Source organism: Silene latifolia, chromosome 10 (genome assembly GCF_048544455.1).
Source record: "Silene latifolia isolate original U9 population chromosome 10, ASM4854445v1, whole genome shotgun sequence".
In the NCBI taxonomy this organism is placed as follows: Eukaryota; Viridiplantae; Streptophyta; class Magnoliopsida; order Caryophyllales; family Caryophyllaceae; genus Silene; species Silene latifolia.
In genome coordinates, this window is record NC_133535.1 from 128,731,636 (window position 1) to 128,746,547 (window position 14,912).

Consider the following 14,912-nt stretch of genomic DNA (forward strand, 5'->3'; position numbering starts at 1 on the left):
TAGCCCCAGTGGGTGTCCTGACAGATGTACGATACCCCCATAAAGCGAAGGGTATCTTGCTTGGCCAATCTATATAGTTGTCAATCATTTTCTTGAGGATTGTGACAACATTCTTGTTTGCCGCCTCTACCGCGCCGTTAGTCTGTGGTCTATAGGGCGAAGAGTGGTGATGCTTAATCTTGTATTTGGCTAGCAATTGCTCGGTTTCAGCTTTGAAGTGTGACCCGTTATCGCTAATGATCTCATGTGGGCAACCATATCGACAGATGATGTTGTTTTGTATGAACTTTGCCACATTTTTAGCTGTAAGACCAGTGTAGGAAGCCGCTTCTACCCATTTGGTAAAATAGTCGATTGCTACTAGAATGAAACAGTGACCTCCTGTTCCGGCTGGGGTTATCTTCCCGATTATGTCAATTCCCCATGCAGAAAATGGCCAAGGGGATGTCATTGTGTAGAGCAATGAAGGAGGGACATGTTGCACATTCCCGAAGATTTGGCAATTGTGGCAATGTCTTACGTATTTGATGCAATCGGATTCCATTGTGGTCCAATAATATCCCAAACGTGTGATTTTCTTTGCCATCATGGGTCCACTCATGTGAGGACCGCATTCTCCGTCATGGACTTCTTCCATCACCTTTCGTGCCTGTGAATGATCAAGGCAACGTAGGACTACACCAAGAGGTGTTCTTTTGTATAATTCTCCTTGCATGAGAATGTATTGGGAAGCTAATAGGCGTATAGCACGTTGTCCCCTCTTGTCCATATCCGGTGGATAGGTACAATTAAACTTAAAATTTAGGATTGCTTGGAACCAGGGCTCCTGTGCGATTTCCTCTTCATCGATGATTTGGTGGACATAAGCCGGCTCAGACCGTCGTTCGATGCACAAAGGCATTTCCATCATGTGATCCGGCATATTTATCAAAGATGCAAGTTTCGCAAGAGCGTCTGCAAATTGATTTTCCTCCCGAGGTAGGTGTAGGTAGGTTACGTGATCAAAGAATTGAGCGACTTGGTCTATCCTAGCCTGATAGGGTGCGAGGCTTTCGCTTCGGATTTTCCAAGATCCTGTAACTTGGTTGATTATCAGTGATGAATCCCCATGTACTCGGAGGTTTTTAATGCCTAAGCTTACTGCCGCTTGTAATCCAATGAGACAAGCTTCATATTCTGCAGCGTTGTTTGTCACCTCGAAGTCGAGTTTGACAGCAATTGGTGTATGCTCACCTTCAGGAGAAATGAGCAACACTCCTATTCCGAATCCTCTTAAGTTTGATGCTCCATTAAAGTATAGGTCCCAGGAGTCTACGTCAGTTTGAAGTATATCCTCGTCTGGAAATGACCAAGTATCTATCGTTTGTGCGTCATCGATAGGATTTTCTGCGAAGAATTCGGCGACGGCGCGACCTTTTATAACTTTCAGTGGTACGTATTTGAGGTCGAATTCTGAAAGCATCATGGTCCATCTTGCTAGGCGTCCGTTGAGGACGGGTTTCTCGAAGAGGTATTTGACTGGATCCATTTTGGAGTATATTTTGACGGAGTAGCTAAGCATGTAATGGCGTAGCTTCTTCGTTGCCCACACAAGAGCGAGGCATGTCTTTTCGAGTTGTGAGTATTTGCACTCGTACTCCAAGAACTTCTTACTAAGGTAGTAGATAGCTCTTTCTTCACTTCCTACAGTTTGAGCCAGCATGGCACCCATGGCCGTTTCGGTTACTGTGAGATGTAAACCAAGAGGTTGATCTCGTTGTGGCGGCATGAGCACTGGTGGTTTAGCCAATATTTCTTTGATTCGGTCAAACGCCTTTTGACAATCGTCATCCCACATAGTGTGGTCTGTTTTCTTGAGTTTCTTGAAGATAGGCTCACAAATCATCGTAAGTTTCGATATGAATCGGCTTATGTACTGTACTTTTCCCAGGAATCCTCTGACTTCTTTTTCTGTTTGAGGTTGTGGCATTTCGATCAGAGCTTTGATTTTGGAAGGATCTATTTCTATACCTCGTTGGCTAACAACGTATCCCAGGAGTTTACCAGATGTTACCCCGAATGTGCATTTCTGAGGATTAAGTCTCATGTTGTACTTTCGTAGCCTTGCGAAGAACTTGCGAAGGTTCGCAATATGTCCCTCTCTTTCCTTGGATTTGACGATCATGTCATCTACGTATACCTCAACTTCTTTGTGCATCATGTCATGTAGGAGTGTAGTTGCGGTGCGTTGGTACGTAGCTCCGGCGTTGATCAATCCGAACGGCATTACCGTATAGCAATAGGTTCCCCATTGGGTGACAAATGCGGTCTTATGCATATCTTCCATGGCCATCTTGATCTGGTTATAACCCGCATATCCATCCATGAAGGATAGTAATGCGTGGTCGGCAGTATTGTCCACTAATATGTCAATGTGAGGTAGAGGAAAGTCATCTTTTGGACTTGCTTTGTTCAAGTCCCTAAAGTCGACGCAAACACGGATTCTCCCATCCTTTTTGGGTACGGGTACTATGTTAGCTACCCAGTCAGAATACTCGGAAACTTTGATGAACCCGGCTTTAAATTGCTTGTCAACTTCTTCCTTAATCTTTAGAGCCCATTCTGTTCTTATTCGTCGAAGCTTCTGTTTCACAGGTTTGAAACCTGGCTTAATCGGAATCCTATGTTCAGCGATATCCCTGTCGATCCCTGGCATGTCTTTGTAGGACCAAGCGAAAACGTCTTTGAATTCATTTAGGAGGTCTATGAAGTCGGCCCTTTCGGTAGAGCTCAAGGTAGCCCCTATCCTAAGTTCTTGGGGTTCTAGTTCGGTTCCTACATTGATAGGTTCGGTGTCTTCTATTACTGGTCCCCCTTCCCTTTCCTGTAGTATTTCTTTGGCTACGTAGGGAGGTATTTCGATTAAGTCTGGGTCTTGGTCATCCTCAGTATCATCGTAAACAGAATTGCACTCAAGATAACACAAAGAGTAAGCAGAACCTGATTTATTCATATTAAAATTTGAGTAAAGTTGAAACAAAGAAGCCAACTGATCCATGGTCGGTGGCGGCAAAGGGACGATGGTGGGGCATTTCCCGAACTACTGTGACTACTTGAGGCTAAGCTAGGAGAAACGAAGGGAGTGGGGATGACGACAGGAGTAGACTCTCTAATGACTTCTCTAGACTCCGACTCTGACTCTGACTCCGACTCGAACTCATCGTCTTCTGGTTCTCCTTTGAACATCTCTCCTTCTCCAGTGGTGAGCTTGAAGAGTCTTCCTTGATTGTTGGTCCATTTGATCGATTTTCTCCATCCTTTCTGCTCTTCTTGCGTCGGTTTACGTGATCAACGCGTGGGGTTGAAGCGATCGTCCTGAAGTATCATAGTAATGATCTCATCCTGCGCGGCCCTAATGAATCGATCTTCTCCAAACAATAGGCTAACAGCTTGTTCGTCTAAGCAAGGTGCTTGACGGGTTTTGACGGTAGGAACCGTTTCTGGAGGGATGAAGTAGCAATCGTGAAAGATCTCGATTCCGGCTAACTTCCTCTCGAGATAATGCCAAAGTTCGGGAAATCCATGAATGAGCTCTGAACTTCCTTCTTGAACAAAGTACCCATTTAAAGTAGGGAGATATGGCCTCATTTGGACTCCTACGTGCTTGCGGTTTTGGACTTGGGCGAGCATTTCGAGAACCTCCTCTTTTGTAGGTTTGTACCCTAGTCCAAGTGGTATCCTTGTCGAGTTGCCTTCCTTGTATGGTGCGAAGGTATTCTTCCGGATAGGGTTCAAAGGCATTCCAGGGAAGTATCCCTGGGATTTGAGTATGTGGTTGACCACCAAGTTAGAGTAGGGATTATAGTATAATGGTGCCAACTCACTTTCTATGACGCTTACACTTTGGAAGCCCCCAAGTTCGTATACGGGATCCGCAAGGACTTGGTTGTTCGACTGTTTTTCGATTATTGCCTTGATGGGTGATGAAGTGATCGTCACTACTTTGCCGTTTAGTGGGATCTTGATCTTTTGGTGAAGGGTGGATGTTACCGCTTTGGAAGCATGAATCCAAGGCCTTCCCAGAAGTATGTTGAATGAAGCTTCAATGTCCACTATTTGGAAGTTAACCTTTCGTTCGATTGGTCCCGTGGCTATGGTTAGGTTAACAAGTCCTACTACCTTTCGTCGTGTACCGTCATATGCACGCACACCTTGATTGGTAGGGGTCCAATCCGACTCTTTCATGCCTAGCTTGTATGCCGTTTTGAGGGGTATGACGTTGACCGCGGAGCCATCATCCACCAAGGTCATTGGCACATTCTTCTTTAGATAAATGACAGTGATGTATAGAGCAAGGTTGTGACTAGCGCCAAAGGGTGGCAAGTCTTCGTCCGAGAAAGTAATAGGATTACTTAGCTTTGGTGATTCTTGGAAGACCAAGTTGACTACATCTTCAGGAGTGGAGTTATGTGCTACGTTTAGCTTGGCCAGAGCTTGCAGTAAAGCTTGGCGATGTGGGAATGAGCTTGCTACTAGTTGCCAGACTGAAAGATCAGCCTTTGTTTTCTGTAATTGCTTGAGCAAATGATCAGTGGGGTCATCTTCGTTGTCATTTGGTGTGATGACGTTGGTTGGACCGTTTTGAGTAGTGCTTTGATATGGGCGACCCGAACGAGTTAGGTGGTCCACATCTTGGTCTTCACTATTTTGGACTATCTCTTTGACTAGGGAGTTTTCAATGAGATACTCGTCCTCATCGTCATCGGCCCAAACCCCATTGACTGCAGCTAGTTCCCTCATTCTCATGATATCACTTTCTAGTCGTATGATTCGATCGACTAGTTTATCAACCACGGTGATTATTTCTTGCATAGTGGCATTTTGAGAGAAGATCAATGGTACACGTTCTTCGGGTATTGCGTTGGTATTGCGTAAAGTTGTTACCATGTTTTCTAGCTCCCAAACTTGTCTATCTACACTCCTTGCCCATGTGATGAAGTCGGAAATGGTAGGGGATATAGTAGAGTAGAGTCCTTCATTCTCAATCGCGTGAATTTCATTTTCGGTGGGAGAAATGAGGTGTGAGCAATCTAAGGTAGATTCATCACTTGTGATCACTAGAACTCCAAGAGGATTCTGAGTGTTGTTGGGCTTACCTCCCGGTGGTATTGGGAGTCGACCATCTTCAATCATGTCTTGAAGCACGTTTTTCAACTTGTAGCATTTTTCTGTGTCGTGCCCCTTGCCTCTATGGTATTCACAGTACGAATTTTCATCCCAAAACTTGGACTTCCTCTCGGGTTCGGGAGTAGGTCCAATGGGTTGGAGTTTGCCTTGCTTCATTAGCCTTTTTAGAGCGTTGGAGTAAGTATCCCCAAGGTTTGTGAATTTCCTTGGTGAGGTAGTTTTCTTGGATGGCTCGAGAAGGTTAACTTCATCGATCTTGCTAGTAGAGCCGTATGAACGACTTGTGGACCCTTGATATCCTCGGCCTACCGTTTTGGACAAGAGTCCTTTACGGATGTCATCTTCAATTCGTGTCCCTAATACGGTTAAGTCCTTGAAAGTCTTGATGTTCTGATATCTCAAATGATTGGCATAGATGGGTTTGAGATTATCCACAAACTTTTCCACAAGAGTAGCCTCATCCGGGCGTTCAACTAGTTGAGTGCTAGTCTTCCTCCACCTACTTAGGAAGTCGGTGAATCCTTCTTTGTCATTTTGGGTAAGAACCTCTAGAGTACGCATGTTGACTTGGATCTCGGCATTATCCGCGTATTGTTTAGAGAACTCGATTGCGGCATCTTCCCAAGTGGCGACCTTCTTGTGATCTAAAGTGTAGAACCATTGCTTCGGGATGGTGTCAAGAGATGAAGGAAAGATCCTTAAGAACATCTCGGGTTTGATGCCTTTGATAGACATGTAATCCTTGAAGGCACGGATGTGGTTCAAAGGGTTCTCGTGTCCTTTGAACTTAGAGAAATCCGTCATGTTAAAGTTAGTTGGCAATTTGGAATTGACGGCTTCATACTTGCGATTATTCTCCCTATAAATGTCATCCCCCTTAAGATACATCAATTGCTCCTCTAAGTATTGGAGTCTTTTCTCAGCTGCAGTTGTCCCCATGAGAGGGTTTTCGTCCCTAGACTCATCATCGGAGTTACGTAGTACTTCACTTTCATGAGGAGGCAACCTTCCCTCCACGGAAAAGATACGGCCCTCGATAAGCTCAAGGCGGTCATATGTTTGTTCTTGGGTAATTTGCATTTGGGCTAGCGCGGCGAGGATTCGATCATTACCGTCTTGAAGTTGGTGGAGATTCGTTTAATCACTTGATCCGGGTATCTTGGAAACTGGATAAGAGATCGGCGACGAATCAAAACACGATCGACCATTCTAACACACTTGCTAAAAGAGGAAAAGTTTTGACTCGTGAAGTGGGTGTGTGCCACTTGTGTTGAGTGAGCTTTGAAGAAAGACAAGTTTTGAAAATGTGTGTCCTAACCAACTGTAGTGTAGTTGTAGGAGTGGACTCGAAGTGAGGTTTTGAAATGGGCTTGTGGCCCTAATTTTGACACGACAAACGGACAGAGTTTTGACCGGATTTTGCGCTAATTAAGAGCTTATTTCGAAATTCCTGTTTGAAAAGAGGGTTTTGATCTTTTGAAAAATCGCCATGGTTTTGTTTAGAAATGGTGATCACGTAAGGTATACATATTTATACAAGCATTATGACGGGATGCTGAGTGCATTTAAAAGGGATTTGGTTTAAAAGGTGGGTTGCCATACCGAACCATCAAACCCGAAGTCTGTGGAGAGGCTCGTGCCGAACAAGAGTAAGGCCGATTCCTAGTCCATTTCCTCAAGTAGTGAAGGCCTTTAATACAAACAAGAGTAAGCATCATGGTATGGATGACGTCAATCGCTATCCATCCTTAGGCCCAAATAAGAATTAGGACCGTTTAGACGGGACGATTGGTCGAATGGGTTGGGTTGGGCCTAGGAAGGCCGAATAAACGATCTAGGAAGACCGAGTTATGATAACCGACAATTGTCTTGTACAAACTATTCCCTGACCTTGTTCAAGTTTCACCCTTGCTACACGTAAGTGTATTATCCCCAGCGGAGTCGCCGAACTGTGGACAGCGGGCCGCCCACGGGGGCGCTTGGTGAAAATGAAACAAGCGTTTGCATTTTTGTATGGAGTCGCCACCAATTTTTATGGGAAATTGGAACCGTTCGAATACCTCGTGTCATGTCTAGACACAAAGTAAAGACATGAACACTAAGCAATCGTTACCCTTAGCATTCTATGTCTAGAATGACTCTCGTGGATGCCAATGAACACGGGTGTTCACAGATATCTGGAGTAAGGGGTGAGGGTACGTATTAGGAAGCTCTTTTGATCGAACACCTAATCCCGCCCGCCTCGATAGCGGCCTCTACTAATGATTAGGGAAATTATTCGTACTTGATATATCGTCGGCTATATGCATGCAATGCAACATCCAAGTTTTAATCCTAGTATGTGAGAATTAATACTAAGTCGGTTGACACGTAATTAGCACACAATTGGGTCGAAGTAGGATTTAATGCTCATTTACATCTGAAAACATACAAACAATAAAAGAAATACAATACTTATGAATTATTATAATGACAATTACATTAATTACATTGGATTAGGCGATTTATGTCGAAAATACCTTTAAAACGGATAATTTGATAAAAAGGATAAAAGAAAGAAATAAATTAACGAACAGATCAGAAGGTGATATTACGGATAATAGTTAGTTAATATGTAAGCTAATTAAACTACGTCAAGGCAGAAACGGAGTTCAGGGACAGAACTCAGCCAGGAACAGGCGCAGCAGAGCTGCGTCCTTTGGAATAGGCGCAGCAGACGCTGCGTCTGTTCCGTGGCTCAGTTCTGGCTGTAAAGCCGTAATTGCGAGCCGTTAATGTTAATTGGTGATCGATTGATGATATTTACTCGGATGAAAGTGATTAGCATGTTATTTAACATATGAATGGGTCATAAAAACAGTAAAACATGGATGAGACGGATGCAAACGAATTAATTACAAGATGAAATAATGATAGAAGTGAAAAATATCAATGAGCCCTACGAATTAAATCAATTAACTACGTTAAATACGACGGATTAATGACGAATATATGATGAACATGCGAATAAACAGATGAAAACTATATCAAAGACGAATCCCAGAAACCCAATATGAACAAATTGAATCTCTACAACCCGGAATTGAATTTAATGACGAAAACCCGCAAATATGAATTACTTGGGATTTAAGTCGGATTTATGACGATTAAAACATACTAATGACGGTGATTATAAATATACATGTGAATTATTGTGCTATCAAGACGAAGAATTAACAGACGAAGCAAGCAAAAGAAAGAATTTGAACACGAATTACAGAGGACAAACGAAGAAGAAAGGAAGCAGGAACTGCGGCAGCCTCACGAACAGCCGCAGCAGGAACTGCGCTCCTTCGAAGAGGTGCAGCAGTTGCTGCGTCCTTTCTCGACGGTTATCTACTGGAAATCCGTAAAAACAGGTTTTAACAAAGGGGTTTAGAAATCGGTTTTAACGGTATTTTCGACATAAACCTTACAATTGATGATGCAATAAAGTAAAATACAATAAACAAAAAGGGAGATTTACACCCTCAGACTTACATGTTGACGAAACGAGAAGGACTAAGATATCGATTAGTGATGCTCGACGCGAATGCAAAGAAAGTACCCTCGTAAGAGGAAAACGATTAATTAATTAAGTTGATTGATGTGTAGTTGGTCAAATTGGTCGGTCATGCAACGGAGAGGCTGGTACCCGGAAAGATCCGAGCTTACGTGGTCGAAAGTTCAAGCACGTAGGCGCCAATAAGTAAGAACAAAGTCTAGAATGCAAAGGGAGAAGAGAAGGGCGGACACTCGCGTGAGAAATATGAGGAGCGAAGGCTCCTATTTATACTAATCACGTGAAGGAATTAGGGTTTCGGAGACTCTTTGGAAGTGAATCTCGGAAAGATATGAAAAAGATACGAGAAACATGCGAAAAGGGCACGGGAAGAGGCGCAGCGACCCACGTCGTCTCTTGGAAGAGGCGCAAAGACTGCTTGCGTCTTTTCCCAGGAGGTTTCCTCCTGCTGAAGAAAGATTTCCGCGTTTGAGTTATGGTAGGACGGAAATAATTCGATTCCCTTAATATCTTTATATGAATATTACGGGATTTTATTTGCCAAAAGATGAAATTTGTGAAATATGGAATAGAAATATCTGGAACATTCCAGAACATTCTGACTCGGGTTTTAACGGTTATCAGAAAATGGAGACGGTTTTAGGCCCGGACTCCGAATGTACTCTAATTACTGCCAAAACGACCGTATCGGGACGTAGATGACAACTAAGAGGTAGACATTAATATTTGAGCAATCACTTGACGATAATCTTACGAATTGTCACAAATCGTTCCGCGTATCAAACATGCGGCCCAATCATCACCGGGTGGTTTGCGGGAGGTGCAGAAATGAGGTATCTACACCTTGCAAGCAAGACCATGTGCATACATATTAAAGGATCTAGGAATGAAACTAAAAGAAAGGCAATGGAAAAAAGATCCAAGGTAACGTATGTCTTCAAGAACTCCAAGCGCCTGGTAATGGATCCGTTCAGTTCCTGCAAAAAAAAAAAAACAATGGGAAGACAATCCGTCGAGACCTCCAAATGCCAAACCCCATACTGCTTAGCCCATAAGAGGACCTCCTTGATACCAATCGCCTCAGCTTGAATAGCTGATTCAGCCTTGATTGCTTTCCTCCCTTCAAAGAGCCTATCTCCGTTACTCCTGAGAGCAACCCATCCAATCCCGGCCCTGTCAACGGATTTCCAGCCCGCATCAACCATGATCCTAATTAACACGCTCACAAAAGTTCACTCCTCCAACAAAATGAACAGGGTTACTCTCTCGGAGCCACGCCAAACTCCCCTCTAGTGATCCAATGTCCTCATCGTTGTGGTCATTCATATCACCTTTCCCTTGTCGTTTTGTCACTTCATCTCTTGCTTGATCAGCAATAAGAACGACATTCGACCATAAATAAAAGAAACTCTTTGGGTGGAAAACCTCCCCCCCAAACAAGACCCTGTTTCGACAGCTCCATAAACACCACAAAGTTGCAAGAAAGCGCACCATCCTTCTATCTGCGTCATCTATCTTATCCAGATAATTAATCCAATTAATAACCCATTTCGCAATTCCAACGGTTGGATGGCAGTCAGTACGAATGCCCAACTCCGAGCATGCCCATATCCTTTTAGCAACCTCGCAGCCCCGAAATAAATGCTCCATAGTTTCATCCACAGCCGTTTCCACATGATTATAAAGTTTGCAGCTATGTTCAATATTAATGCTTCTTTTTGCAAAATTAGCACCTACCGAGAGCGTATAATATGGAAATATATGTTCATCTTTATAAAATATATCTTTTGGAATTTTAGGTACAAGATTTTATGATATGTCCTTTTTCCAAAACTTGTTGACAATATAACATCATATAAATTACTTAGCAAAAGTAAGATTATCACATAACGTGATATACAAATACAAAATTAGAGGATAAAATTTGAGATTTTTAAAGGTAAAAACTAGTCTATGTACTGGCATGCAATTACAAGCTTTTGTCGGCATACTAGAACAAGGTGGCCTAGTAGTGTACTATATATTCTAACCCTTGTAGCATACTGGAGTAAATTGCAGTAGTAACTAACATGAACGTACGTAAACAAGTTCAACTACATACTTAAACATTATTACTCATATGTATTAGCGCTTATCTAATATCTTAATTACTGAAGGTCCAAATTAATATTACCCCTATCTCATACTCGCAACTCGCATATCAATAACATGCAAGGTAGTATCATAATATGAAACTAGAACAATACTATGATGTATACTTCTCCGACAAACCAAATTCATAAACAATTTTTACATGAGACCATAGTATTATATATACGTCTAAACAATATAACAAGATAAACCATGCATATTGAATTGCATAATAATAGAGATGATGAAAATATTGGGATGGTTAATGCACTAAATCAAACAAAACGTATTGATTATGAAAGAACAACATACCTTAACTTTACTTTAATTTATTGATTGAATGCCAGTTAAATACTAAAAGATGGCTTACCAATTTTATACAAATATTAACTTGAATTGCCATCGTACACCATCAAATAATTTAATATCATTGTTTAGTCATATAAAATAATTGACTATTCAGATCTTAATAAACAATTAAGGGATATAATGGAAACATACCTTGAGTAGTAGAATAAAATAATAAGATCTGCTATGAACCTCCTGATTATCAGATCTTTTATAATATATGAAGTACGAACAAATTAAGACTAATAATTCTTTTCGCTCAGTCGGTTAAGACTCGTGCTGATAACGTGTTGTGAAATAAAGGGAAGAGAGAATTAGAGAGAGAAGTTAGATAGAATAAAAGAAAGACAAAACTGTATTCTTATTCAATTATGAGTAGTATATATACACATACAATGATAGAGTTTCCATAAGATAATATATTTTATAATCTTATAAGATATGGACATCCATATAATAATAATATTTCATAACATTTAAAACTATTTTAGAAAGTTCAAAAACTGAAATCATTAGTTTTGTGGTAAAAATGTCATTAAAATACACATTTTATGAATTTACTCAATTTGATTAGTTTGCCATTTCAATTTTGTATCCTTATTAAAATATGAAATTAATAATGTGTCAATTTTAAATCTATAAATAATATATTATAAAATAAAGGATTTAGAAATACCGCGCATGCACGGATCTATACTAATACTATAACTTAAGAGATCACGTTGTCAAAGTATAGTATCGACATGTACTAAACAAAAAACCTTACTTCATCATAAAAATAAACTCAACTCTTAAAACACTATATTGTCAAAATAAAGCCACTAGTCATTAAAATAAAAACCCACTTTGCAAAAATAAGCAAAACTTTAAACTTACAGCGACAAAATAACAACGAATTTTCATTATAATACGTGAAAATTTTCAAATAAAAGTATTCCCTCCACACACTTATCTTCTTTCCATCTTAATAAAATAAGTATAGATCTCGTGCTACAACACGGTATTTGTAAAGGGTTGTGTTAGAAAAAGTTGTAATTAAAATGTTGTCATTAACTTATTTTTACATTTAATAAATATACTATTCATTAACTCATTTTTACATTTAAAATGTCATGAAAAGTATATATTAATGATTTTTTTTATCACAAAAATAATAATTTTATTTTGTAAACTTCTCAACTTATTTTAATGATTTTTTATTTTCACGAATTTAATAATATCAGTTATATTTTTGTTTGATAGACAGAAAGTATATGTCAAATCATTTTCTAACAAAAATTAGCAATTTGTATTTTAACTTTTATTTTATGCTAATTAAAAATTTGTTTTAATTTGATATAAAGTTATATTTAATGAAAAGTTAATAATTTAATGTTCATTTGTTTCCTTATTTAAATAAATGAAGTTTGGAGGGAGATAGGAAGCAAACCTTTTGAGAATCTTATACTCCGTATATGGTAAATAATATGACTATAAATATTGTAATTTCGTTTGTGTACAAATTAATTATAAGCATAAATTATTTATGGTATAGAATTAATTAGGGGATAATATTGTGTCTTAGGCGCAAAACTTAGGCGTTAAAATTCTAGCTTTGTTAATCTTTTAATATATAGGGGATTCCTCACATATATTAGAGAAACGAAAAGAACTCTTTTGTGCGGAGGAAGTGAGTAGTTTTGAAGTTAAAAGTTAAAACTATTAAGTCCCTCCAACTTTGTGAAAATGTTCGCATTTATTTTTGCACAAATATTAAATATATAAATGATAGTGAAGTAATTTCAATAGTAACATATGAATTTTTCAAATAAAAATAAGAAGCTTTGAAGTTAAAACCATTACTCTCTCCAACTTTTTGAAAATGTTCGCATTTATTTTTGCACAAATATTAAATATATATATATATATATATATATATATATATATATATATATATATATATATATATATAAAATGATAGGAAGTAGGCCAAATGGAAAACCAAAGGAAAAATGTACAGAGCAACTATGAATTAAAAATGAAGCAATTAATAAGAATTGACTAGGTTTCATCATCAAATTAGAGTATATGGGCTAGTTATAGGGCTGATTATTACGTTGGGCTAATGAGAGCTGGTCTAACACCAGTTCCTTGCCCATTTAAGCCTTAAGTCGCTTAATATTCCATCCGCTCTGATTATTTGTTCATCGTTTACTAAAATGTCCCCAAAAGGTAAATAAATGGCGGTGGAGGGGGAGGGGGTAAAAAACTTCATGTTTGGAAAAAAATTGGTTGATACAAAATGGTTAGAAGACACTCGTAAAAGATAAGCGAAACATTATACTAATTGTAAAATTCGGGGGGATAAAAGCAACATCCTTATTGATGGGGCATATTCTGCACCGCTAACCAAGTCAACACATTGAGCAAGGTCAAAGATATCCACAGCAAGTACACGACTTAGACAGCCTAGCCGATGCAGCCCATCGGCCTGTCAGCCTGGGTCTCGGCATGGCAACCTGCCAGCCGGGGCACACATCCGCGTACTCATATCCAAGACCCCTCGGCGGTGAGTCAACAGGGCCCGCCGGCCTGCCATAGGTCCCTCGGCCGAGGGGTAGATCAGTCTTTCCACCTGCTAGCCACTTGGCCACTACGTGACAAAAGGTGAAAGTCTATAAATACTCTTCAACCTTCATTGAGGAAAGGATCCAAAACTTAACCTAAGAAACACTATTCATCTGGTATTATCTTCCTTATCTCTCTACAATATACATTCAGCCAAGTAACAACTTATCCCTTAAGTTTACTGACTTGAGCGTCGGAGTGAGTACGCTTGGCGCAAAGCCAAGCCCTCAGTTCGTTCATTGTTGCAGGAGAGGCCGAGAGGAACAATTAAGGAAAGAAGGATTCAACCAAATACGACATTCTACAAGCTACGAGTGGTAACGAATATCTGCTCTGGAATTACACCCGGAACAATTGGCGCCGTCTGTGGGGAATCGCTACTAGAAGCTAGTCACATTCATTCCCAAACGAAAAAAACAACAAAAACCCACCTAAAAAGCTAAGAGGATGTCGAAACAACAAGACGCAGTCGTGACCGACGAAACCGCATTCTACCAAGATGATACCTTCAACAATTCAGAGTCGTGCGGCCCTCCACCGTGGAGTAATCCAACCGGAGTTCGGAATGCCAATAATACCAGACACGCCGCTGCCAGCCAACCAGGTCACCATCATGGGACATGTGGTTGACGTAGCAAAACTGAAAATGGTCCTGAACTTAATTAGTAATACGCCTGCTCACACTGTCACGCCGACAAGAGCGGCGGAAACCGTCCAGGAGACCAGGACCCGAAATGTGACTCCGAGAAATTTGAACGGAGCACTACGAGAAGCTGACCCAGCCAAGCCGCCGGGGGAGCCCAAAGTGGGCGTGGTAGACCTAAGTCCTTCCCGTACTCATAGGAGGACAGCGTCCCCGCAGCACGAACGAGGCTTACCCCAAAGGAGCCAGAGGAGTCCGACTCAGCAGAGTTGGAGGAGAAGTCCGAGTCGAAGAAAGAGCCCTCCCCGCTACGAGGGGAGGAGCCGGATTAGGAATGCGAGGAGCCGATCGCCGCGTGTCGTTCGACACGTGGTCAGACAGCCCCTCAGCTCCTACGTCCTAGAAGTCCAGGTGCCAACTAAGCTCAAGTTGCCACCCATATCATACAGAGGAGATAATGATCCAGCCGACCACGCC

The 14,912-nt window shown here is 40.8% G+C and overlaps 1 protein-coding gene across 1 annotated transcript; it reads right to left on the bottom strand.

Moving 5' to 3' along the window:
• Positions 1–9,916: 9,916 nt before the first annotated feature.
• Positions 9,917–10,357, bottom strand: LOC141608208 (uncharacterized). The gene has a single exon (XM_074427570.1). The coding sequence runs from the start codon at positions 10,355–10,357 to the stop codon at positions 9,917–9,919; it is 441 nt and encodes a 146-aa protein (XP_074283671.1).
• Between the last annotated feature and the right edge of the window lie 4,555 nt (positions 10,358–14,912).